The 26,141-nt window shown below is 33.2% G+C and overlaps 2 protein-coding genes and 1 long non-coding RNA gene across 5 annotated transcripts in view; 2 read left to right on the forward strand and 1 right to left on the reverse strand.

The window, feature by feature from the left end:
- Positions 1–594: 594 nt before the first annotated feature.
- LOC105329408 (phagosome assembly factor 1) lies at positions 595–19,727 on the reverse strand. Its single transcript, XM_034483033.2, has 14 exons — positions 19,514–19,727; positions 17,399–17,481; positions 14,983–15,066; positions 13,026–13,069; positions 12,829–12,908; positions 12,388–12,467; positions 11,827–11,930; positions 9,937–10,049; positions 9,604–9,680; positions 8,923–9,063; positions 6,494–6,576; positions 5,390–5,501; positions 4,631–4,762; positions 595–4,199 (listed from the first exon to the last, which is right to left on the reverse strand). Exons 1-14 carry the CDS (start codon positions 19,575–19,577, stop codon positions 4,125–4,127), a joined length of 1,272 nt encoding a protein of 423 aa, XP_034338924.1. The 5' UTR covers positions 19,578–19,727; the 3' UTR covers positions 595–4,124.
- A 2,033-nt stretch (positions 19,728–21,760) lies between these two features.
- LOC105329409 (core-binding factor subunit beta) overlaps positions 21,761–26,141 on the forward strand; it is a 16,971-nt gene continuing 12,590 nt past the window's right edge. For 2 of the 3 annotated variants that reach the window (XM_034483036.2, XM_034483035.2), the window contains exons 1-3: positions 21,764–21,940; positions 22,111–22,197; positions 22,458–22,577. In XM_034483036.2, the coding sequence (XP_034338927.2) occupies positions 21,779–21,940; positions 22,111–22,197; positions 22,458–22,577 (369 nt within the window). In that variant the 5' untranslated portion in view covers positions 21,764–21,778. Of the gene's footprint in view, positions 21,941–22,110; positions 22,198–22,457; positions 22,578–26,141 lie in introns of all 3 variants that reach the window. The other variant, XM_034483034.2, reaches the window with a different exon arrangement.
- Positions 22,584–26,141, forward strand: part of LOC136274049 (uncharacterized) — a 4,568-nt gene continuing 1,010 nt past the window's right edge. The window contains exons 1-2 of the long non-coding RNA XR_010712322.1: positions 22,584–24,052; positions 24,413–26,141. The exon at positions 24,413–26,141 is cut by the window's right edge and continues 1,010 nt beyond it. This is a non-coding gene — a long non-coding RNA (uncharacterized lncRNA). The remainder of the gene's footprint in view (positions 24,053–24,412) is intronic.

Here is a 26,141-nt window from a genome sequence, read left to right on the forward strand (position 1 = left end):
ATTTCTGAAGAACTTTAATGTCTAGTGATGGAAGCGGTACCGGTAATTGAACCGCTTCACCTCGGTCAATAGTGGTTTTTTCAAAAGGCAACTATTTCACATCACCAAATTTCTTTGAACTGCTAAGAAGTCTGCAGCTTATAGGGGTTGAAAGGATAGCAGCGATGAAAGGTTCTCCCCGCTGTGACCCGAGTTTAATCCCGCGTTCGACAGTGGTTGTATGCGAAAGTGCAAAATGGTTGCCTGCTTGGACACCTGGGTTTTCTCAAGGTACTGTGGCCTCCACCCACATCAATGAATTCCTCTTGCTAACATCAGTGCCAACAAAAGATATTAGTATAAGTTGCAGAACTTGTTTATCAACATTGCAAATTTAATGCAAAAATAAATAAATGTACATGCAGTATATTTTCTTCAACACATTATCGGTGCTAGGTTGATATATGTTTGATCTGATAATTCCTGATTATGTTCCAGAAGTATACTGAAGAATAATGGTTGTCATGTCTTTAATTGATTTCTTCTTCCAGTTATCATTTAGTAGAATACATGTAACTTGTAAAATTGAGCTAATTATTAAAATAAGAACACAAATTCAATTTGCATAGTTTATTAAAATAATTTACTGCACAAGCCTCCAGTTTTTGAACACATAAGCAAATACAGTTTACAAAGAAGATAAACAGAAAGAGGTTGTCTCCCCTAACTCTTCTTATAAGGGCAAATCCTTCATGTTCTTCACATCAGATTCTTTTAATAGGCTTTAAAAAAGGCAGTCAAAATAGAACTTGAAGGAATTCAAATAAAAGTGTATTTCGTTTGGAGTTAAATTTGAAAACAAGGACGAAACTCATAGTAACTTGGCTCATTCATCAAGACACTTCATTCACAACAAGGCATCAAACTCACAATGTCACCACAATTAGGTAAATTACATGTTCCTCTACCCAGCAATAGATATAAAGAAGCTTAGATACAAAAATGATAACTCCCTCTTGAACTACAGTGAAATCAGAGGTACATGTATATACATGTATTATTTTTTGTATCATTTTGGACATGAATAATTTTTTTTAATATAAAGGTAAATACATAGATTATATAGATAGAATAAGAAACATATCACATTAGAAAATAAACATTGACATTCTGTAATCATATGATAAAAATGAAAAATGTCTAAAAAGCACTTTTGATCTCTTTTCCAAATTTTATACAAAAAGAATTAATAAATAAATAAATACCAATTTGACAAAAAGTGACATTAATTTGAAAACAAAAAAATAACTGCTAATAAACATTAAGACAGGATACTGAGACTTAATGAATGATAATAAACACCACATAATGCTACATCATTCAGTCAACATACAGTGGTCAACATGGTACATGTATTATCAACCGACCTTGTCAATACACTGTACAACTTTACTGCTGTTTAAAACACTAAGAGGAATGTGATCTTTGTTTTGACCATATCACAGAGTTCAAAGTTCACTGGCATGAATAAAACTCGAAGCTAAAATCCTACCAATAATTCATCACTGTAGAACATTTAACCAAAAAATGCACAGGATTACACAGGTAGGGATTAAATTCAATAAACACTTGAGCACATTATCTTAAAAAAGAATCTACACATTTTAATTAAAAACCAGATTCTAGACCCAACTGCAATTCCTGAAGAGTATCCATTGATTGGAAAGAAAAAATGAATCGGACAAACGAAACCCTGAGATAGCTTTTTGTCTCTATGTTGGTATCCCTACAAACGAATCATTAAATACAACAATTCATGTATTTTATAATAAGGATACATGCAATAAATTCAGTTCAAAAGCATTAATACATACAAACTCTTAAACACATATATTGTTTCAACAATATGATACTGTACAATATTTACAGAATGAACTGTAATTTCATGATGTGTTGACTCTCCCAAAGTATATGATAATAGATGGATGTAAAATGATATGAGAGTTTGTAATACAATATCAGAAGGAATTCCAGAAGAAACGAATGCTAGCCTGCCTCTCTCTATATACACTTTTAAAATATCACAGACATGGCATAAAACCAGCATCCCAAAGGGCAAACCACTGATTTTATAATTATGTTAATCATACTCGCTGTTGTACAAGGCCTGAAAATCAACAAAGCGACTCCATCAACATTATGTCACCTACATGCACTATAGATTCTACTGAAGATTGATTGTTGAGAATTAAAAGGTGACCAATGGCTGTAAAGAATGGAGATAAATAGCCCATAGAAAGCATATACCACATAATCATAGGTATAGAAATCTATATGGATAAAAGAAACAGCAATTGACTGATGCCAGTATTTTGTTTTTCATCACAATTCAAAATGCTGATGTTTGAAAATACCAAGGCACAATTTAAAAGAAAATGGAAGAAAAACAAGACTATTCATATGAATATTTGTTACTCGGGTGTGATTTTAGTATCCAGAGTTTTACAGGGAATATTCATTGTAACACCATTATCACTAAATCTTTTGTTTCTGAAAAAGGTTAGAACCAAGGTTTCATTTCTTTTCTTAATTTTCCACTTACTGGAATAAAAGAATCTAAAATTCTGATGAAACAATAGGACTTCAACAGATGCACCAATATAACAATGAAACTCCTATGGCACCTCATTAGAAACTGGATGCTATCAAATATTGATTATTGTAGTAAATGTACATTATTAACCATATTTGCAAAACAAACTTCATCAGCAACGACAAATAACTGTACTAGAGCTATGCATACAGAATGACTGGTTTCTATTTTGAGCAAGCGGATCAAGTACTTCATATGACTAAATAAAACAAAACCCAATTAAAATCAAGTAAAAGTGTGGCTTAGATAAAAAACATGCCAGAGGGTCAAAGGAACAGGAGTAGAGGAATGCTAACCAGAAGTAAGCTTTGTTTTTTCCTGCCTTTCAAAAAGCATGTACTGGTGCATAGTACCACCAATACATGTCTTTTGTATCTAAAATCTCAATCACATCCTGGCCTGATAATCATCAAATACATGTACAGGCCAAAAAAACATATTGGTATACCAGTATATATTGGATAATTCAAAACAATAATGTAATTTTCTTCAAAATATCTGAGATCATTGAGAATTACTAAACTATTTTAAACAAATTGAGGAAATGATACTCCATAGTCACAAAGATGGCATTGTAGTTATGCCCAAAACTACCTTTACTCCCAAGAGTAGGTACATGTATGTACCGATATCGTTCATGACAAAATGCTCTCTAATGATTCATTTAAGTCAAATAACTAGACTGATACCACACCCTGAAATACAGTTAAACTTCAGTATCTCTAACTGAGTGGGACTAAGGATAATTTTTGAGATGTCCATGGATTTGAGATATAAAATTTGATAAATTTGGCATGGATGTTTGAAAAGAACTGAAGAAATGCTGCATGTCCTTTCAGACACTTCATTGTGTAATTCAAACAGTAAAATTTTAAAGTTTGTGTTTTTAATTTATTCTTTTTGAAAAAGATTTTGTTATACATGTATAAGTCTACAGAAACTGTTACATTTATTAATTTCGTACTCCACAGATTTTGAACATTTCTTTGATCAGATCTAAGTATCTGATACCTGCTTATAAACTACACTATGTAACTGATAAACCGAGCATGGTGGTATTAATGACACTACATGTATTTAACAGACTGGAAATTCTGTTAACAAATTGATTGTGTATTTCAGTGTGAATTTAATTAAGCAGTGAAATTAATTACTAGAACTCAAAACAAAACATAACTAGCACTTAGGGTCATGAATATACCTTGATATAAGCAAGGTATTCATTGTTTTTTTGTGTTCCACAAACACGTTTTTCAAGCAAAAAGGTTTTCTTTTGAATCATTTTTAAAGTACCAGTAAATGCAATCGCAAACTTACTTCGGATACCCCTGATATCGCAGATGCTCAAGATACATAAGTTTAACTGTACTATTGAGTGGATATGTAAGTAAATCTATTTCAAAGCGACAGTCTTTTAGGAGTGATGACTATTTTTTTGGTTGGTTTTCTTATCCTATCTGTCCTGCTTACTGGTCCTATCATTCCACTGTCATCAAGATGGTTCTGTGAGGACCTTGACCTTTGGTTGATAAAGTGTCACAGAGGCTAAGTGCTGGTTCTGCATGACCTAACAATGAGAGCAGTGTAAAACTGGTTACTGTGCAAGTCTACACCATCTATTACTTACTGTGGAATCATTTTTATTCCTAGGGGTCAATGTTCGTGGGTAGCCAAAATTTTCATGGTTTGTGGGGACATAAATTTGTTGGTAGAAAGTTTGGGATAATTTTAATAAATATTAAACAAATGTTTTTATATACGTTCGTGGGGATATAAATTTGTGGGCCAGAGTTAACCACGAAAGCCACAAACATTGGTCTCCCACGAGCAATGATGATTCCAAAGTTCTTGCTTATGCAACTGTAGAGTATATACTTGATCTTTTGAATCATATACAAAGAAATCTGTTTCCTGAATCATTTTAGCCCCCAAAACAAAGGTATTAAACAAAGGCTTGCTTTTTAGCTAATAGAGAACAGTCTACAGATTCATTCATACCTCAAATATCAAATCTTGGACACCAAAACAGAAGGTGGAGCCAAACGGGTTGCTGGTATTGGTTGAGGAGGATCGGTTTAAAATAACTGGTTGCTGTTCTGGTTTGATCAGGTAATCCTGTATGGCATCCCACTGTATAGTTAAAAACAATTACAACAGATTTATTTCCCTTTGATTTCATTGTCAACAAAAATGTTTTTGAAGTTCCTTCATAATTACTGCAGGTATTTACATGTATTACCAGTATAAAAATGAGCAGTGATGGCAGTATATGTGGATTCAAAAATGTTCAATCTTATGTCAAAGTAGCATAAAATATGCACTGAAACCATGAAGAAGCACTGTCCAATGTATCTCTAAACAGTCATATGATGGAGTTATTAGTTAAAGCTAATTAGTTATAGCTAATCAGTGTTTGTACATTGATATTTTCTCTAAATTTTGACCTCTCCCCCTCCCCTTTTCAAACAAAAAGAATTAAATTAAAGAAAAATATTCAATTTTTACCTTCTGGTATATTATGTGAAAGTATAACATAACTTAGGAAGATTTATCCTTTTTTAAAAATGGTTGCAAATAATAAAGCACAATCTGCTTCAAATTAGGTTACATAGTACAACATACCAGATAAAAATTCTGTTCATTCCTTTATCAATTGATTTTAAGCTGACAATAATTCTCATATTGTTATTACATGTATTATATTGGTTTGTGTAGGACAGACTAACAGATTAGAGGGTGGGTGGGGTGGGGGCTGACCTTGGAGTAAGCAGTAATGATGATTTCCTCCTCTTCTGTCTGAGTCTTCTTCTTTTTCTTTGGTTTGCTGACTTCCACACAAACAGGGATCTTAAACTCACAGCGACAGTACCTAGGATTATTAACAAAATATTTGTACAGCAGTTCATCCAGAGCTATTGTTTAGATTCTAGCTTAATTTTTTAGTGAAAATCAATATCATTTTTTTTGGACAGGTGTGGCCTTTTGTATCACAAAACAATAATGATTAACGTTACAAATTAAATCTTTGCTGAATTTTGCATGGTTTTCAGTTATTTTAAATTTGTAAATAGTGTGCAGCTAGTCTGCGTTTAGCACTTTCTGAGGTGTTCAGCATCATTTTATCATAGTGACATAAACAACCAAATAGGGTTAACATTATCAAAGCTTTACTTTATATCAAATCTTTTCCATTTACTGAATAATTACTGTAAAACAACTTTTATTCGCATGCAAAAACTTTTGCAAGGTGCATGAGCCCCTCATTGTCGCGAATATTTCTCACCACAGCCGAGTTGTTATCATATTGTTGTTATAACAAGACAAGGCTTGGTCGCAAACATTAGTAATCACAAGTCAGTTTATCAGAAGTAAATAAAGAAATAAAGTTGTCGCATATAAAAGTAGGTTTACAGTATTTGTGACTTCCTAGTAATCTGTAGTCCCTTGTATTAGTGGCTCATTTTAATAAGGAGTGGTTAAATTTTACTGTGGAGCAGAGAAATTTGACGGCAATAAATAGCTTGTACATGAGAAAACGTATACTGTAGAGCCTAATAGAAAACAATAAAAATGCTCATGGAGAAATATGATTCTGTAACCACTAACAATTCGGTGGGATCATTTTTATTCGTGGGAGTCAATGTTCGTGGGTAGCCAAAATTTTCCTGGTTCGTGGGGACAAAATTTCGTTGGTAGTAATCAAGAAAATTTTAATAACTATTAAACAAATGATTGTATACAGGTTCATGGGGATGTAAATTTGTGGGCAAGGGTTACCCATGAAAGCCATGAACATTGGTCCCCCAAGAGCAATGATGATTCCACAGTATAACTTTGAATTTAAAAGCAACATATACTTACATGTTAAAGTTATAGTGGCCAGGGTAATTAGAGTGCAAAATAAATTTACGAACTTGATGAGTACTTGCATCAAATAAAATATCCTGCAAAAAAATAATAAGTCATAAAACGATAGTGTCTGTGACAAACTAAACTTGCCCACTGATAAAATCTCATATTTTGGCTATTTGACTATCCACTACTATTTTTTTAAAAAGCATTAATCAGGTCCAATCATGCATAAATCTGAACAACATTATTTCCTTTTTATCAATTCTCAGTACATGTACTACAGAAATTTGTTTATTTCATGACACAAACATATATATATATATATATATATATATATATATTGAAACACAATAAAATCCACAGTGGTCGGCGAGTTATAGATAAAAATTAAATAAGAAAACACGAAAAACGTTCAATATAGCTTAAGCGCTTTCATTTTAAAATCTTCAGAAGCTATATAATGGTAACATAGTAACGTGACGTCAAAAAACTTGAACGTTGAACGGCAATGTCTATTATGACGTCATAGTTAGATTTAGCGGAAAAAATATAATTTGCAACATAGTATATAACATACAATTCAATACATTTTTATTACAGACAGTTCAATTTGGGTTTAAAAATACGGATGAACTGTTTTTCTTTTTCTCTTCTTTGCACATTACTGTCACTCAACAGTTTGTAAAATGGAAAGATTTTAAACTGTTTGTTGCCGCAAGTGTCCAAATGCTCACTTAACGGTATCTGTCGATATCCCGGGGTGTTTATGTGTTGTTTGTGTACACGCACACGGGCCCGAAGTGGATTGCTTGTTTCCCCAATATAGTACTCGTTGCAGCCTGGACATGTTATAACATATAATACATTCTTAGTGTCACATGACATGTCCGTCTTTACGATGAATTCTTTTCCGTTGAAGTCGTACTTAGATCCCTCTGTAATATGGTCACAGGTCCCGCATCGTGGGTTTCTACACTTAGTAACTGTGTGTTTAGTATCAAAATGGGAAGTGTACAAATGGAATAATATCAATGGTTTTTGACACACATCAATATCTTCATTTTAATTCGTGTCACCCTCATCATACAAAAACTGCTATTCCATATAATTTAGCTCGACGTATTTGTACCATTGTGAGCGATGAAAACACCCAAGACATACGCCTCGGGGAACTCAAACATTACCTCACTAACCAAGGTTATCCCGAAGGTCTCATTGACGACGGAATTCGTAAAGCCAGGACGTATGATAGATCGGAATTATTAGCCAGTAAACATCCGGAAAAAACCATTGATATTATTCCATTTGTACATACTTTTAATCCAAGAAATATGAACATTACGCCAATAATTCATCAGTTTAATAATATCCTCATCAACGACCAATCCACGAAAGAAATTTACAAAGATGTGAACTTCATTAACAGCAGACGTCAGCCTAAAAATCTAAAACGAATATTGTGCACTTCCCATTTTGATACTAAACACACAGTTACTAAGTGTAGAAACCCACGATGCGGGACCTGTGACCATATTACAGAGGGATCTAAGTACGACTTCAACGGAAAAGAATTCATCGTAAAGACGGACATGTCATGTGACACTAAGAATGTATTATATGTTATAACATGTCCAGGCTGCAACGAGTACTATATTGGGGAAACAAGCAATCCACTTCGGGCCCGTGTGCGTGTACACAAACAACACATAAACACCCCGGGATATCGACAGATACCGTTAAGTGAGCATTTGGACACTTGCGGCAACAAACAGTTTAAAATCTTTCCATTTTACAAACTGTTGAGTGACAGTAATGTGCAAAGAAGAGAAAAAGAAAAACAGTTCATCCGTATTTTTAAACCCAAATTGAACTGTCTGTAATAACAATGTATTGAATTGTATGTTATATACTATGTTGCAAATTATATTTTTTCCGCTAAATCTAACTATGACGTCATAATAGACATTGCCGTTCAACGTTCAAGTTTTTTGACGTCACGTTACTATGTTACCATTATATAGCTTCTGAAGATTTTAAAATGAAAGCGCTTAAGCTATATTGAACGTTTTTCGTGTTTTCTTATTTAATTTTTATATATATATATATATATATATATATATATATATATATATATATATATATATATATATATATATATATATATGTTTACATTGTATTTTGAATTCTATGGCAAACTCTGTTTAAGCACAGTGTAAGAAAATTTACACTTGGCTTCTTATGAAATCAGAACTTGTCTTACTTTACATCAGAACAACAGAAAAATAATGGATTTTCTTCCATTCTTTACAGAATAACTTAGACCTTGAATACAGAAAGAGATGTGGATTTTCTTCAATTCTTCTCAGAATAACTTAGACCTTGAATACAGACAGAAATGTGCCATGTCCATGATACTAATAATATGTACCGGTACTTACAATGCCTAGGGTGAAGTAGTTGTAGAAATAATCAGAGCTAGGAGAACGCAGACGGAGATGTGATGCAGGCGAATGGATCTTCATTTTGTCATCCGCCTTGTAAAAGACTTTACATGGACTTCCTAGCGCTGTTACCACATCCTACATCACAAAAATCCATGTTTAATAGGTCTTTGTACATCTTGAAAGTAAAGCATTCTTTTCAAAGGAAAAATTTAAACAAATAACAATGTTGTAGATTACTCTAATATGAATTTCTTTAATATATTAAATATGATACATGCATACAAATGTTTCTATTTCTGGAGATGGAATATAAGATACAAAATTCATTCTAAACTAAAATCCACCGTTCCAAATTAATTTCAATTCTTTGATTTATATCAACAATATATTGCATATTTAATAAACATGGGCCATTTATAGTATTATTATAAAAATCTCAACAAAAATATATTGTATCATAGTACATCAGACTTTGGGCAGTTTATAAAAGCCTACGTTTCTCTCAATCATACATTAAGTGACCTCTGGCTGAAATAGTATACAGGCATGTAGGCCAGAAATAATCAAAACATATAAATCTAGAAACATTTCCCCAATGGAATAAAGAGGAATCTGATTACAATTAAATTGAGATGCAGGTGAGGTTGATGGCCTGTGAAAGGTGGGCGTATTTACCTGGCTGGTGTCCCCAAACCTGACAATCCTCTCCACCACCCTCTTCTTCGGGTCTAGAACCTTTCCTGGGCCATTCCCTGCAATTCGATGTCATAGATGCAATTTAGACAAACCTATTACTGAACACAATAATCTGAATGATTCGTATCCTATTCCAGTCAGTCAGAGTTTATAATTATGAGAACTGAATCAATAAGACAGTCTCTGTTTGATTTTATGACCTTTTAACCTAGGAACTGATTATGAAAATCTACTACAGCTTTTACAGGTATAATACACCCTTGTACTACTGGTATGCTTGAACCTTTCAGTGAAATATGATATGCTTCTTACCTTCTGTGACTAGAATGAATTTGAGTCCTTGAGTTACATTGTGATCTCGAAGTACTTCAATGCAATCAGCAAAACAGTTTCCATGGAAACATAAAACAGGAAGTGGTGGTGGTCTTTATTAAATTATAAATATCAAAGTTTTAGAATAAAGTAAATGTAGATGTATAAAAAAGTTTATAACTAGAATTTAAACATGTATTTTTTTTTTTTTGATTGACCTTGTTCATTACTAGTATTATGCTAGGAAAATTTATCGATATTTTGGGGAGGGGGTGGGGGGATAAAATTGACCATATTAATAAATGGCTAAAAATATGGAATTATTTCTTTGAAAAAAGACAATGACATTCTCTAGAGGCACTACGTCACATTCTGAACATCTTTAATTTCAAAATCTGAGCCACTAACAGAGATAGATTTCTAACCTTTAGATAACATTTTTTTCCTCTCAATAATGATACACTGAAAAAATCTTTAATCAGAGGCCACTGATAATTCAATCTGTTGATGGTGGTTGTGGTTTGCGTCAGCCATGTTTATGGCTTGTTACCTGAGTTTCCTTGCTCTACCTGTGCTTGTACACAGGCAATACCTTCATTACCTGTTTTGAAAGCCAACAAATCAGAATAACTTCTGTATTGATTTGCCACAAAAACTGACAGTACCTAATTATAGCGCAGTTTATATTATACCAATATCAATTTCTCAGTTGGGGGAGGTGGACTAAAAATAGCAACAACCCACTGTATTTCTTCGCAGCAATTTTTACTTCCGACAAAAGATTCTGTATGGCCATATGAATTATAAAATATCACCTCTGATCAAGTAATTGGGAAAAAACAGGAATCACAAGTGTTCTAAGCATGCATGCCCTTTACATAATGAGAAGGGGACTCATCAATGTACAACAGATTATGTCATATCCCACTAAGTCAAAAAATAAAGTGATAACATGTACATGAAAATGGCCATCAAACTGAATCACATGCCTTCCACAATATATGTCCCCTATTTTACTTCCTAAATTCAGATATGATTACATGATAAAAAAAACAACCACGGGATCTTACGATGCAGGTTTGCAAGGGAAATTAACTGTATTCATCATTTCAACCTACTTTATTTTTCACGTAAATATTTGAAACTTTAATAAACATTGGTTTTCCCATTAATCATCCTTAGTGAATCATCATACACAGTAGGTATGTTTTACTACTGCTGACATTTGCAGCACTTTATGAACGGGTAAATCCCACCACCAAGCGCTGTTAATTAAAATCTACTAAAGGTGTAAACTACTTATGAAAGAGACCGTTGTTTACATTTATTCATTACGTGAGAGTATTTATAACAACTTTAGAGTGAGTATTTAGTGGACAACTACTAACCAATCCTTTTGATTTCTGTTGATAATTGTCAGCATCCAAGCTCAAATAAGGAAATGTTTTGAAAATTACGATACTGAGAACAAAATAAATATAAACAGAAGCCACAATTCAATACATGAAAACTAATACTTTTAGAAAAATAGTGTCTATCTAGTGAATTTATTGTTATGTTGTTATGTGGTTAAGAGAATCTTTGCGTCAGAAGGATGCTTCTCGGGTCTTCTATTGACAAGACTATATACTGGATACAGACTTATCTTAACCATTGTTCTATTTTTTCTTCATTTACCCACACTTTCAATAGAAAAATTTAATGCTAGATTAATTAAAAAAATTATTTGAATTTCTTTCTATTATAACATTATGTGTCAGTTGTACAAGGATGATGACCTTCTAATGCTCAATAAAACTTTGAACTTAAAAACAGCAATTTTAGGGGAGTCTAAAATGGGCGAAACATTTTTCAGTGCCATCAGGAAAAAATATATCGATATGAACGTACTTGGTGTCTACCATGCTGCTTCCTGTGTATAGGCACATCCTGGACACCACAGGGGAGGATCCATTGGGGAACTGGAGAGAGCCCAGGCCATGGGCATACTTAGGCTGTTAATCAAAAGAAATGCTGTCTAACTACAACCTCCAATACAATTACACAAGTCTACAATATAATTACACAAGTCTACAATATAATTACACAAGTCTCTAATACAATTACACAAGTCTCCAATACAATTACACAAGTCTCTAATACAATTACACAAGTCTACAATAAAATAACCAAGTCTAAAATACAATTACACACGTCTACAATACAATTACACAAGTCTCCAATACAATTACACAAGTCTCCAATACAATTACACAAGTCTCCAATACAATTACACAAGTCTCCAATACAATTACCAAGTCTATAATACAATTACACAAGTCTCCAATATAATTACCGGTACACAAGACTACAATGCAATTTCAATTTGAAATATTTGTAGACATGGGCACTCGTTTTCCTCGTTTGCTGTGAACAACACATTTATGCAAGGACTTTTAATAAATTTCTTACCTCAAATTTGGATTCTATGGGAAAATCAAATGAAAGCCCTCTGAAGTTTAACACAAACAACTGTTTTTCGGAGTTATACACTACAAAAGGGAGATAAATATATAATGGTACACTACAAATCAAACTCTGGATAAAGGAAAATCAAAAACAAGTACTATTCATAACACAATTGATTCTGACTGCTAAATGCCTGTTTTAAGATTTTTTACACTAGCTCTCTTTTTTTCTATTTACATGGAAATATTCGCCCCATTTTATTTTCGCCCCTTTCGTCCTCCTTGCCAGCAAGCAAATTCCAATGTCTCAAATTATCTCCCTTTAAAGAAAACTCTGTCTGGGAAAATTTAAGACTGGGTGAAAATGTTTGCAAATGTAGAAGGGCAAAAATTACAAGGAGCGAAAATAACCTGATACAGTATTTCAAACAGAGTCCAGTCTTACCTCCAGGATGGGTGGCCCCAAATGACTGGTCCACTTGTTCAATAGTTGGTTGTATTTGGGGGGAGTTAAAATGGACCCCACTGAAAAGTGAGGGATGTCATATTAAGAAATTCATTGCTATGGCAGACTTATTCACTACAAAATCAAATAGATATATTAAAATGATATCAAAACAGGGTACATATATCAGAACTTACCAGTATTTTAGCTTGACCTTGCTCATATTATTTACTTCTATAATCTAAAATGAAAACACACACTTAATTATTGTGCACAAAAAAGGATCAGAAATAAATATATTGATTTGTTTTGACACAACAAGCTTTTTCCAGTGTCTTGTACACATAATATGTTGAGAAGGGGTTTGGAAGTCCTGTCCAGAGGTTTGTGGAATACAGAAGTCCATCATGTATCATTCAAACTAGCTGTACATGTTTTATTTATTTCTATTTAAAATACTCTTCATATACACACAGTTAAATTCATTGCTGTTTCCATGGTTCTTGGTCATTTTATTATTTATGAAATATTAACAGAAGGAAGTTGATTGAAGTGCAGGGGCTACAGAATGTTCTTCACACATGGAAAGAAAGAAACAAAGCACATTAAAATATTCTCAAAGTTTCCAAATGGCCTTCCTTCCATCTGATGAGGACCAAGCCCCCTGCTTTGGTCATTGTTTTAGAGTGACCACCAGGATTTTTTATTGACTTGACAGAAGACATTCTATGGGCTCTCCAGTAAATAACTGGCTGGTGTCCACTGCCCCATTGTGTATGACCCCCTGCCCCGAGCCAGGACACTTGAAATGACCAGTGGTCAATTAAATATGTTCTTTGTGAAGAGTAAAAAATGGAGAATTTATGAGAGTGGCATTATGCTTCATCAATAATGTTTGTTTTAAAATGACCAATGGTCAAACAGATGAATGTTTATCATGAAGACAAAGAGCGGCGATTTAATGACCTTCTGACCTTTTTTGGGGTCACCCTTATGCCAGGTTATTTTAAGTCATAAGACACCCCTTTTTCCTATCCCCACCCCTAAATAGCACTTGATATACTTTTTAAAAAGTACCGGTAATCTTTTGTAATTTTTTCCTCACCATGTGCATTCACTTGCTAACAGCATGCAAGTACAAAACATTTTCGGACAAACTATGATAAGCAGGCCAGCCTGTCTCCCTCTCACTCTCCCTTAATCTCATTATGTATTTTATTATGTCCAGGAATCATTACCACTTCTGCCTCATGCAGTAATAAAGGGACAGATTTTCATCCTCAAAGCCTTTGAAATTTGAACCTCTCTGACCATAACAAAAAGTTTAAAGTGTTTTTTCTCTTCATATAAAACTGAACACATCTTGTCTATCCATTATTCTGGACTTAGTTAACATAACTGTCCGCCTCTTCTGACCCAAGTAATGTTCCACAAAATAATAAAGTCCCAGACTTGACCAATAATTATCCATAATTCTTTTCAGGTCCAAAGATCCCCCACCGAGTTGCTCTCAGTTAAAGTTTAGAAAAATCGTTTCATCATTTCTATGGAAATTGCAAACAATCACTCTTCCTTCTAGCATGCACTGGAAAATGAACACAAAAAACCTCAATAAACCTGTCATTTTCTGCAGTTAATTCATTAGGAGGCAAAATAGCCATCAACAATGACCATGCTCAAGAAAATTATTACCCAGTTTTTCTTTGCGTAAAGTTATTAAATTCAAAGCAATGATTCTGGTCCAACATATGTGGGCTTTTTTTCTCCCGTTTAAACCATCTCCAAGTCTTTGAGACCAGCTGTACATTGATGAAGCAAGACCTTTTGTAGGTGGTCAGCTTTGTGATGATTAGAATGCAAACCATTCTTCACAATGGTCTTTAACTTAAAAACCAAATTCTGTAGGATCAGGTTTCTGAGGTTGGGTTTGATTAGTTTTGCTTGTGTCATCCCTACTCCATACCCACATGCCTATCATGACCTCTCTCGGCTGGTTCAAAATCTTCCCTTTGTCTCTGGTTACACCGCCAAGCTTCTACCTGCAGCCATGTGCTGGGAGCTGTCTTCATCATGTGGGAGACTGAGATCTACTTTATTTACAGATGTGCTACTGAAGATTTAATTAAACTGTTCTCAATAGATTGACAAACAAACCTTGAGTCTTTGTGACACGGGATCAAAGATCAGACGGATTCCATCATGTGACAGATTCAGTACAAGGTCCATTTGTAGAGGGTACTAAAAGAAGAAAACATTACAAACTAAATAACTCCTAAATATATCTGTTGTCAAACTTAAAACTGTCAAATTTGCTGTAAAAAATGTCTACCTCAAAACCAGTATTGGTTAAATGGACCTCGTATCCTAACCATTTGTATATGTATAATAATGTATGTTATATATATATATAGATATATATATATATATATATACACACACACACACACACACAATAGAATATGTTCAAAATCAAACTATTACATGCATTGGTATATGCATTATTTCATAACATATTCAAAATTTCTTACAAACCATTAATTTCTATCTAACTTCATTCCATATCAAAAATAAATAAAAAGGAATAAGAATCAACAAAAACGATAACAACATAGAACAGAGGTCTTCAATTATCTTTTTTTTGTAATCTGAACTTGCAACAATATCAGCAATCAATTCAACAGCAAGCTAAAAACATCATTCATCTTCACTTTAACGAGTCCCAGAAATGTTAGAAACGACAGAAGTAAAATAATAGATTTTTTGTGTGGGTTTATATGAAATGTTGTTTGCAGTTAATTGACAGCAATTTGGGGGAGTAATCTGCCGGCCAAAGATCCTTTAAAATTGCTGTGGTAAACGACTTGCACTGGGCGAGGACCATGCATCACTGTCTGGACATGGCATTTGTCTTGGTCAATTTCACAGTGGTATAGGTCTTTAGAAACAGACAGCTATCAAGAATTAGAACTAACCAAGACAAAATTCAGATTAATTTTTAACAACCCTCATCTTTGTTACAATCTGTATCCTCCATATGACTAGGGGAGGGGTATCTCTTTCACTACAATTTATGATCCCCCCCCCCCCCCCGATATCTTAGGTGGTTTTTTGTTGTTGTTATTTTCAACATATAACATATAATAATAGCATAAAGTAATTAAAATTGTTATACTTTCATGTTAAATACTGAAATCTGATTGGTTAAGACGCAGTTAATAATATTTTCTATTACCCTCAGCGTTAGTAACGCACTTAGCAACGGGTAACATTAAAAAATGTTACATGCGCGAAAATTATGCGCGTACGGTTCGCTGTAGAATTCACGTTATTCCTATATAAAAGCAGTAAAATTTTCTTAAAAATTAAGACATTCAGTATAACAATATAAATAGTGCCCGTTTGGGAGGATAACAGTTGAAATTGACACCCCTCGAAAACCATTGTCAACCTCCGCTTCGCGTCGGTTGACAATGGTTTTCTCGGGGTGTCAATTTCAACTGTTACCCTCCCAAACAGGCACTATTTATATAATGTTACACAATGAAAAGCATAGCATCTTTACATCTCAATGAGGTAAAACAAAAAATTATATTTGCCCAAAAGGAGCAAGAGGGCCAAATTACACAGAACAAATGTTTTAACTTTGTAAAGTTACTATATAATTCAATTTCAATTTCTTCCAAGTATTTGCTATAATTTTACTTGAAACAATAAGATTTTTTTTGTAGATTATCTTTACCTTTAACATGTTTTGAGCTTTAACAGTATATGGGCCAATGTTACATCAGAATATTGAAAACAGTCTTATTTTTCTCAGTATTGCTGTAGACTTGATTTACTATCAGATTGAGAAGAATGAAGGGGCAAAAGCCAATGAATGGTAACTGGTACAATATGTAAATGTCTATTGACACAACAGATCTAAAACAAATAGACGTTACAATCTACTTAGTATGTATTGTCTCTTTCATTTCAGTAAGGTGTCCTCAACATTGAGAAACTCAAGAAAAAGCCAAAATTCAGTATTACAGTCATTAGTCAATAAAATAAGCTGAAACATTACTGTCAGTAAACAAGTAGAAATGACATATTATTCAAGAAAATGTCTGTTAAAATTCTAGAAAACATAGATAGTAAAACTTGCACTTCGGATAAAGTTACCATTAACTCCTTGTGTGCTTAATATTTGTGCATCCTTATTAGTGTGGGTATACATATACATGTATATATTAAAACATGACATGTACACATTAGTGAATGGGTCTTATAAACAACTGAAGTGCAGGATCATTATTATGATAAGGAACTGTCTAATTCTATATATCATAATTAATATGACAATATAAAACAAAATCCATGCTCAATTATTGTTCATTACCAGTATTCAACTTGTATTATTTTGTAACAGACGTACCGGTAATCTTTTTTAGTGTATTTGCTTTGTCTCTTTTTACATTGACTATTTTGATTCAAAGACCACATTTCCTTATTTACTGATTGCACAATGTAAACATAACAGTGAATTTTACATGGGTGGAACACTATCATTCTCTACTGCATACTGCATTACCTGGTGACTATACCACACTTGTACCCCCTTTATTTGTCTATCCTGTCGCCTCAGTATTGCAACTGCTTGATAGAAAGGCATTCCTGAAAAGATCCAAAAGTAACCGGATTACAAAATAATGTCATCTTTCTTGTTTAAAAATGCTATATCTGAAATTTCAAAAAATAAAAGTGTATATAAAATATCTTATTTGGAGATGATCTATGATTTTGAAGTACTAGTTTAAATTATTTTAATGGCTCATTCAAAATATTTACATGTATTTCAACCATGTAAATGTATACAAAAGATCATTAGACATGTACTGTTTAGACAACTGATGTTTCTCTATATCAATCACTACAATCAGAGCCTCATCTTTACTGTTTATATGGAAATATGTAATGTTTACTAAATAATCTCCATCATTGTCATCCAATATCCTTTCATTGCAGGGCTCATGCAGCCCATTGCATTTGTCGCTTTTTGCGATTTTTTAGAATTAAGTGCGACAGTTTTTAGTGCGATGCGACATCCAGATTTCATTGAAAATCACCCTAGCCTTTTCTTTCATTGCATAATCTCTTCCAAGCGACAGTCTGTGGCTGGACTTCACGCGTCTGACTTAAGACAATGACACGGGTAAACAGTGGAAGCCACCTCTTACCAGGGAATACACAAATGTCTTGGATTTGTAATTAACTCCTGAATATCTGAACGCTTTCATAAACTGTGCATAGGCGACAATGTGATCGTCATTTCACAATATTTTAACACAATGTATTCAACTTGCATGCTGGCAAAAAGCTTTAAATACCTTGAAATTGAATTTGCAACAGAATATACAAACAAAAATAATCATTGCACAAAGAAAAAGAGCTATTTTGAATGGAATTTGAAGTTACTTATTTGTGAACATTTTTTGCATGACAATGTGATATGCTTCTTTTGAATCTGCTTATTAAGCAAAATTAACCTGTTATAAAATATAAAAACAAGGGTTCTGGGAGCCACTTACACCAACAAGAGATCAAGGCCTGAGGGTGAACCTGATAAGTGACCCAAAGGGCCTTTATTAAAAATTATGTGAAAGAAGTAAATACATGTATATAGTTAAGAAAATCTATTGGTATGTGAATTTTCTGTTGCAAATTCAATTTCAATGTATTTTAAGCTTTTTGCCTGCATGTATGTAAGTTAATGCAAAGGGCAAACAAAGAGGTACCTATCCTTTTGATAGGTAGTGTTGTCAAGCATTTATAAGTAATCGCTGATTAAAAGAATTGGTATAAAAACTAAATAGTTTTAATTAAAACTGTTTGATGAAACCTAAAAATTTTAAACATGTTGCTTGATGAATACCAAAGCTAATTTAAAAAAAAAGGGGGGTAATTTTATTATATTCCTGTGTCCCAGGTAAGGCCAGGTTATGGTTTGTGTAGTGGGTTAGAAAATTCACTACTGATCTGTATGACTTGAGTTTGACTCCCACTGGTTTTTTGTTAATCTTTACCTCTTCAAAAAAAATTAAAATGTATTTTTTGGTAAAATATTGTAAAATTTAAAATTCTAAAACGGTGAAAGCATTTATTTATAATGTGCTTGAATCATCATTAATCTTGACAGATGTCCCATAACACCTTAAAAGATTATTTTATCCCTTGAGGAAATATTATTTGACCCTCTGATGTATATTATAATATATATAAGCAAAATATGATCCATAAACATCTTGGTACGTGTATATCGTATTGGCATGATAAAATATACACTTAATAACACAAAATTTCATATGCATAACATTTTCTATTCTAAAAGAGGGTTGAATTACAGAAACAATTCTATTTGTCACTAGTTATTACACAGTGTTCACCATGGTTAAGATACATACGCCCTGAATACATACGCAAATTTTTATTGATAAACTTCTCATCTTATTTGTTTACAGTAATCAGCTGTTTCAATACGACCTTCACCTTCAAATTTACGAAATAATAAAATATCAATAAGACTATTTTTGCGTGATATTCGTTTCCATTTATGAGATATATCTTTTTTTCGTAAATTTCATAAAAAGTAACCTGATGATTTCATACTCCGCATAGTAATTTGAATATTGAGCATCAGTTTACTTACCCAAAACAAACTCCCATTGTTCGTTTCCAAGTGATCTCTCGGGAACAACCTCAAGATCGAGCATTATATCAAATTGCTCATACAAACTTGTGTCTAATACCTCTTGTTAAATTCACAGCTCTAGCGTAAAGTCATTTTATGTGTATATGTATTTTCTGTGTTGTCGTCGTCTAATACTTCGCCATTTTTGTTTTGAATTGTTTACGCATGCGTATGGCAAGTTTCCTCCACAGGATGGTGCGTGGCGGATCTTACATGAAACATTCGACGATTCGTTTCACTAGGTCCTTCTTTCTCCTACAATATCATGTTAGTATAACTTGCAATCTAATTAAAATTAGATGTTAGATCCGCTCGCTTACTCGCTACACAAGCTAATTTTAATTAGATTGTATAACTTGTAAAAACCTCATTTGTGTATTAAGTTTTGGCTTCTTCTTCCTTTTTTTGCAATGTTACTTCACGATTTAAAACTGTTATTCAATTTCAAAGCCTTAGGATTGTGCCTGGCTCAAAACGAAATAAATTGGGGTCATTTTTTTTTTTTACATTATTCAGAAAAGATATACCACGTGTGTAAATTAAATAAGATATGACAGATTTTTGTACCACATAAATGCGACGGTTAATTCAGAAATTTTCTCAAGTATGTTTAACTTTTTGAGGGATAGCTCTAAAGACTTATCAAAACATGATTCTTATATCTTAGTGTAAAAAGTAAATTTTGATTATAGAAAAAAGTCGATAAAAAAACCTCGGTGCTTGAGTTGCTCAGGATCTGAATTAATTATCTGAATAAAGATTAAAGCGGCAATTCTACTTCAAAGAGCAGATTTATGCACCTTCGTTTTTAGTGTGAATGGTTCTATGATATTTATTTAAATAAAGTTTGTTAATTTCATTTACAGTGAAATTTGTGCAGCTTTTTACTTATTATGAAAGTCCGACAAGGACCAATCAAATTGAAATAAACATAGCCCAGTCACTCTTCCTCAGTTATTACGAAAGTCTACACCCTGTTCATAAAGATAGGTTTTATATGATAAATATAATGGGGTGATATTTTAGATATATCCATAACGGAGATATACATGTTTTATATTCGTCTCTGCCAATATATATTTGATAACTGTAGCTCTATATATTTATGCCTTTACTCATAATCTCATCTACCACGTGTCTCCATATTGTACAATAAAAGCCTACTCCTCCTACATCCTAAATGTCTTCAATTTGATGTAATTCATTTGTTTTACGACAACATGCATAGTGTTAATAAAAAATCAACACCTGTTATCAATTAAATAATAAACTTGTGTAACTTTGATCAGGGATTTCAAATCTTGAGCTTGTGACTGAATGTAATGTCATTAATATTATATGCTCAGTGATAATCTGTACAGCGCACAAAGTTGTACTTTCTGAATGAAAACAGTAGATATTAGGTCTTGAATCTTCTGTGACCAGTGGCGTTTATTAAGCAATATACAAGTTTATCAATTTTATTGCAGAAAAAATAAGCAGAAATACAAACATCATAAGAAGTCATAGTACCTTCAAATCAGTATAGATAGTCATCAACTGAGCGGCTTTTTAATCATTTCTCCGATGACTGTATATACAGAAAGCTTTGAGCGTTGGAGCCTTCAGTGGATTAAGAGTTTGAATTTAAAGATAAAATAAATTTTATGTATCAACTGCCAAAACATTAGCACGATTTTTCATTTTATTAACCTTGAAAATGTTTGTTTCACGATTCCTTGATTACTGATCGAGGGTTGCTATCGTAGGCGAGAAAGGGTCGGTAAAATCCAGCAACAAAGTAAACATTTTAACCCACATTCGTATACCCTCCCAAAGAAAACAAGTAAACAATTTGTAATTTACATAAGCGTTGAGATTTGTCTGAAATCGTCGGTTTGCAGCGTGAGAAAAACAATCTAAATATTTTAATGCATTGACCTCGTAGTAAGCGTATGTAGGTCAAACCTTACCATATATGGAGAGCCTACTGAATAATTCATTAGGTTACGCTCCGCCTAGAATCCTTATATGGGAGCTGTCATGGAATATTGATAATGTTATTTGCATAATAATGAATATCCGCTTACGTAGCACATTCTACGGAAAAGTATAGTCGGAAATTACCATATATGGCCATCGTCGGCATTTCTCGTCACTCGGAAATTTCACGAAAACTGTCGAATTGGCCAATCAACGACGATCGGATACGTTCGTGTAATGTGTAGTATTGTTGTGTTTAGCATGAATGAAGTTGACTCAGAAAGCATGCTGTCAGTACTTACAAACACGTTGTCTTGTGAAGTCGGAATTATCACTCAAAGAAAAATGCCAAGAGTTGTGCCTGATCAAAGATCGACTTTTGATAATGATGAACTCTTTCGAAGACTTAGTAGAGAATGTGAGGTAAAGTTTAAGAAGTTTATTGTCGGGTCACATTCTTTCACGGAAGTTTCGGCAGTTTTTTGAAGTTCGAGATGGCGGAGTGATTTATAACGTACCGTTGAACACGGATTTCCTTACCTACGAATTCACGAAAGAAAGGTTTTGTTGACGGATTTGTTTTATGATTTCAGGTAAAATACACGGGATTCCGAGATCGGCCCTTGGAGGAAAGACAGTTACGATTTCAAACGGAATGTAGGGAGGGTCACGCCGATATAGTAAGTTACTATTTTAATCTGTCAGTCTAAGTGTTTTATTTGACGAATACCAAATAGATTCTTGTGTGCCGAAACACACAATTAACAGCGAGCAATGTAATTAACTTGTTAATTTGTATTACTATTAAGGAATACAGTACATTGATTTTAAAAGATAAGAAAGTAAAACTGGTGACATAATTCTTTTCCCGTAACTTTTATAGAATATTTTCTGTCTTTTTAAATAGAATGAATAAACCTATTTTCTTTTTTCGACACAGGCCTTTGTAGCCACGGGTACCAATTTACAGTTAAATTTTGAATCCAATGCTTGGTCAGACAAAGATGAGGATAGAATACCTACTAGGGAATATGTTGATTTTGAGAGAGAACCTGGCAAGGTAGGGAATTTCAAATCATATTAGGGATATATGCATGACATTCCTTAAAATGTTGTTGTCCCTGTTGAAAGAGAGAAAAAACAAATTAATACATGTATATGAAAAAAAAAAATTAAAAAAAAGAAAAGAATGTATAAATCATTAAAGTTCTTTGTTATTGGTCAAGTAAAAAACAAAACAGGTAAATAGCCAAAAATTTAATATGCAGAAAATATTTTTGAATGTTTTATACACATTGTACGTGATTTATTTGCTAGACGCTTATGTCAAAAAATTGTCTCTTGTTGACAAGACTTGATTAATTAGTGAATAATCTACCAGTGTGAGAGAGCAGGGGCTCCTTTGTGTGACAATGGCTTTAAGATTTCTATCGTCATGACTTATATTTTGATAACAGAAACAAAACAGAGGGGAGCATTTTTGCTTAAAAAATTAAGATACAGTGTGAGTAGAATTGTCAATTCTTCTGTTGATGGCAGTTAGTGACATGTTAAATTGGATTTTCATATGAGAGATCCCCTTAACGCCCTCTAATCAACCAAACTTCTCATGTGACTGTGTTAAAAGGAAGCTACACACGCTGACAACTTCCTCCACTACTTATAAACTTATCTCTGTTCCCTCATGGGCATCCGGAATATTTTGACCAACTAAATTATTAACAAAGAGGATATGATTCAATTTGTTTAAAGTTTTTTGGTTTTTATTTTCACAAGATTTTAACCCTATTGACAATGACTTTAATATTTTTTTGTTTGCCTGAATGGTCAGGGAGTTTGATTTCTATCCTTATGTCAGAACTTTATAGGTCCATTGGGTGCCGTCCATTGTCCATCATTTTGACATTTCCATATAAAATGTGGATAACTCTGTGCCAGGCAATTATTAGTGAATGCACCGAGGAGGCCATGAAATGAACACTCTCAGTACAACCCCTTTATGGTGACCCCCTAGCATAACTGCATGTTTTTGATGACCGCTATGCACACACATTTTGTGGACAATTAAAAGTGTGCAGTATGTGGGTGTTAGAAATGCCAGTAGTGATTCCATAAATAAAAACATGTTGAAACATTGCATGAAGTCCGTAGGATGCCAGTATTCATTCTTCACATTGCTGTCGTCAAAAGACAATCCCAGATATTTCTGATCAGATCTTGACCATGCATTTCTTTTTGTTCCGGAATTTTTTTTTTTCATAAAATCTTTAAAGAGCCTGTTCGAGTTTTCAACTGCATTAAATTATACAGAAATAACAAAAGAGAATTTCAGATTTACAAGTCCCAAAGGGAACGAATTATGAATAAAGGAGAAAAAAATTGTAGCTATGATAGAGAATATATGGGCAAGGCATATCACCTAACCATACACTGTATTAATTCCTCGCCACAACTTGTACATGGTAAATATAGCCCGAGGGGATGAGAATACCACAACCGTTTACGTCTTGTGTGTATTCAGTGTCTTAGCAGAAGGTAAAACACTACCTAAGATTATCATGGGCACTGATTTCTCTTGACTCTGGATTAGCCTTACAGGACGGATGACTTTATTCATTCTTACCCATGTACAATTATTTTCAATAATATTAAAATCCTGTGAAATCCAACACTACTTATTCAATGCAAAAATAATCTTTTCCAAATAGAGAGAAGTCGTAAATTTTCACCATATCTTAAAATTGAAAATAAATTACTCCTTTTTGCATTTTTTAATTTAATCATCTGTTAAGGAAAAAAAACCATTTAATAGTACACTGTGCAGTGAAATTATTTAAGTTCTCTAGAACAGGTAAACCTCTTTGTAAAAGTCAATTTATTTCTTTTATTACGCAGAACTAATCAACGGTTGAATAAAAACAAACCTGTCATCAATTTTCTAAAGAACTTAAACATTGTGTGGGCAGAAATGTCTTCTTTCCTTAGTAGACACCAAAGTCCAGGAGATACTAATTTAGGGACACATACCTATTTTAATGATAAGAATCTGTATTGATCCTCAATTGTGTAGATAAGTCAATATTATGTGTTACCTGTCCCCATGCAATGATTTGTGGTTGATGGTAAAATGCCAAACTGCGAGACAGTTTGGCTTGACTTATTAGGTAAAAAAAAACTTTATTTAACAGCAGTTGCCATTAAATGCTTAAATGACAATCAACATGCATCACTTGTTTTTCTACTTACCGGTATGTACTTTCCAAGAAAAACAGCAAAATGCTATCCTAAAATTCCCTAATAAGTTTAATTAATTTCAGTTTTGCTTACCTGACGCAATTTTCATTGTTTGTCTTCGTTAAGGTCAAAACATTATAAACTTCATTTGGAAAATGTTAATGACTCTGTTGAAAATGCTTAAAAAACAATAATGTAAATCATTTTCATGCCCAAAATATGTTGACGCATCATGGGTTGGTAGCTGTTTTTTTATTTCGTTGAGCATACGTCATATCTGTTATACATGTATTTTGTTTATGATTTTAAAATATTACCTCATACAAAAACATATCAATCATTTTATTTCTGAATATATTTTGTTACAAGAAAAAATGTTTAGAATACCCAGTAAGGAGCGGTTTTTAAAAAAATTAAGGGCTTGGAAGAAATAAGAATTCATTGTTATAAAAAACAGCAGCAAATTAAAAGTTTGACTGTGAGCTACCCATGCAGCACATATATATGTGAGCTGGGATTTCCCACTCCACATACCAGAGCACTGACCTGGACCAAGTGACTCAGTGACCTAATTTACCTTCACTGACCACCTACTCATTTTTTCATTCTTGAGTAAATGCCACAAGGAGGGACAGTATTCAGATTGACAGAAATCAGATTACCTAACCATCGGTAGATTTGTTTAATTGAGAAATACCTTTTTAAAAAGATAAATTGTTTAAGTATTAAATAACAAAGATAAGAAAATTTGATTCACCATGCTATGTATTTGAAATCAAATTGTCACCATTCATATTGCTGTAGCTTGACCCATTGAATAGATTTTTATTTTTGGCTGCTAATTCCTGAACTCTACTATATGTAACACGCAGATGTGTGTGATTATTTCAAGCTTTCTTCACACTCCCTGTTTATCTGAGGGGAGTACAGAGTTCGTGAGGAGCCAATCCAGAGGTGACTCAGGCGCATGTGTTAGTGGGGGTGGGGGGTGGGGGGTCAATGTATATACCACTAGTCCCCCAAACACCCACATAGATTAATGATATTTTCTAAATTGACAATATATGTAATCAAGTTGTTATTAATTTTTGAACATGTCTTTCATATTTTTCAACCATTTAATATCCTCCTCCCACACTTCAACATTTCAATGCTCAAAGTGTCTAATAGATTTTACGCCTTTATTATTCAGTGTTTGTGTACTGCTACTCGTATACCTGTGTTGTGTTTACATCTAGTTCATCATTCAGCTTAGTTACTCTAGCGAATCCTTTAATGCATTTTTAATGCACTTGACATTGAAATGTGTTTTTGGGTATGTAATACGATAATGAGTTTTGAATATGATAGAAAATGAAAATAACAAGTGTTGAAGGGATGGGGGTTGGTT

Source organism: Magallana gigas, chromosome 3 (assembly GCF_963853765.1).
Source record: "Magallana gigas chromosome 3, xbMagGiga1.1, whole genome shotgun sequence".
NCBI classification, from domain to species: Eukaryota; Metazoa; Mollusca; class Bivalvia; order Ostreida; family Ostreidae; genus Magallana; species Magallana gigas.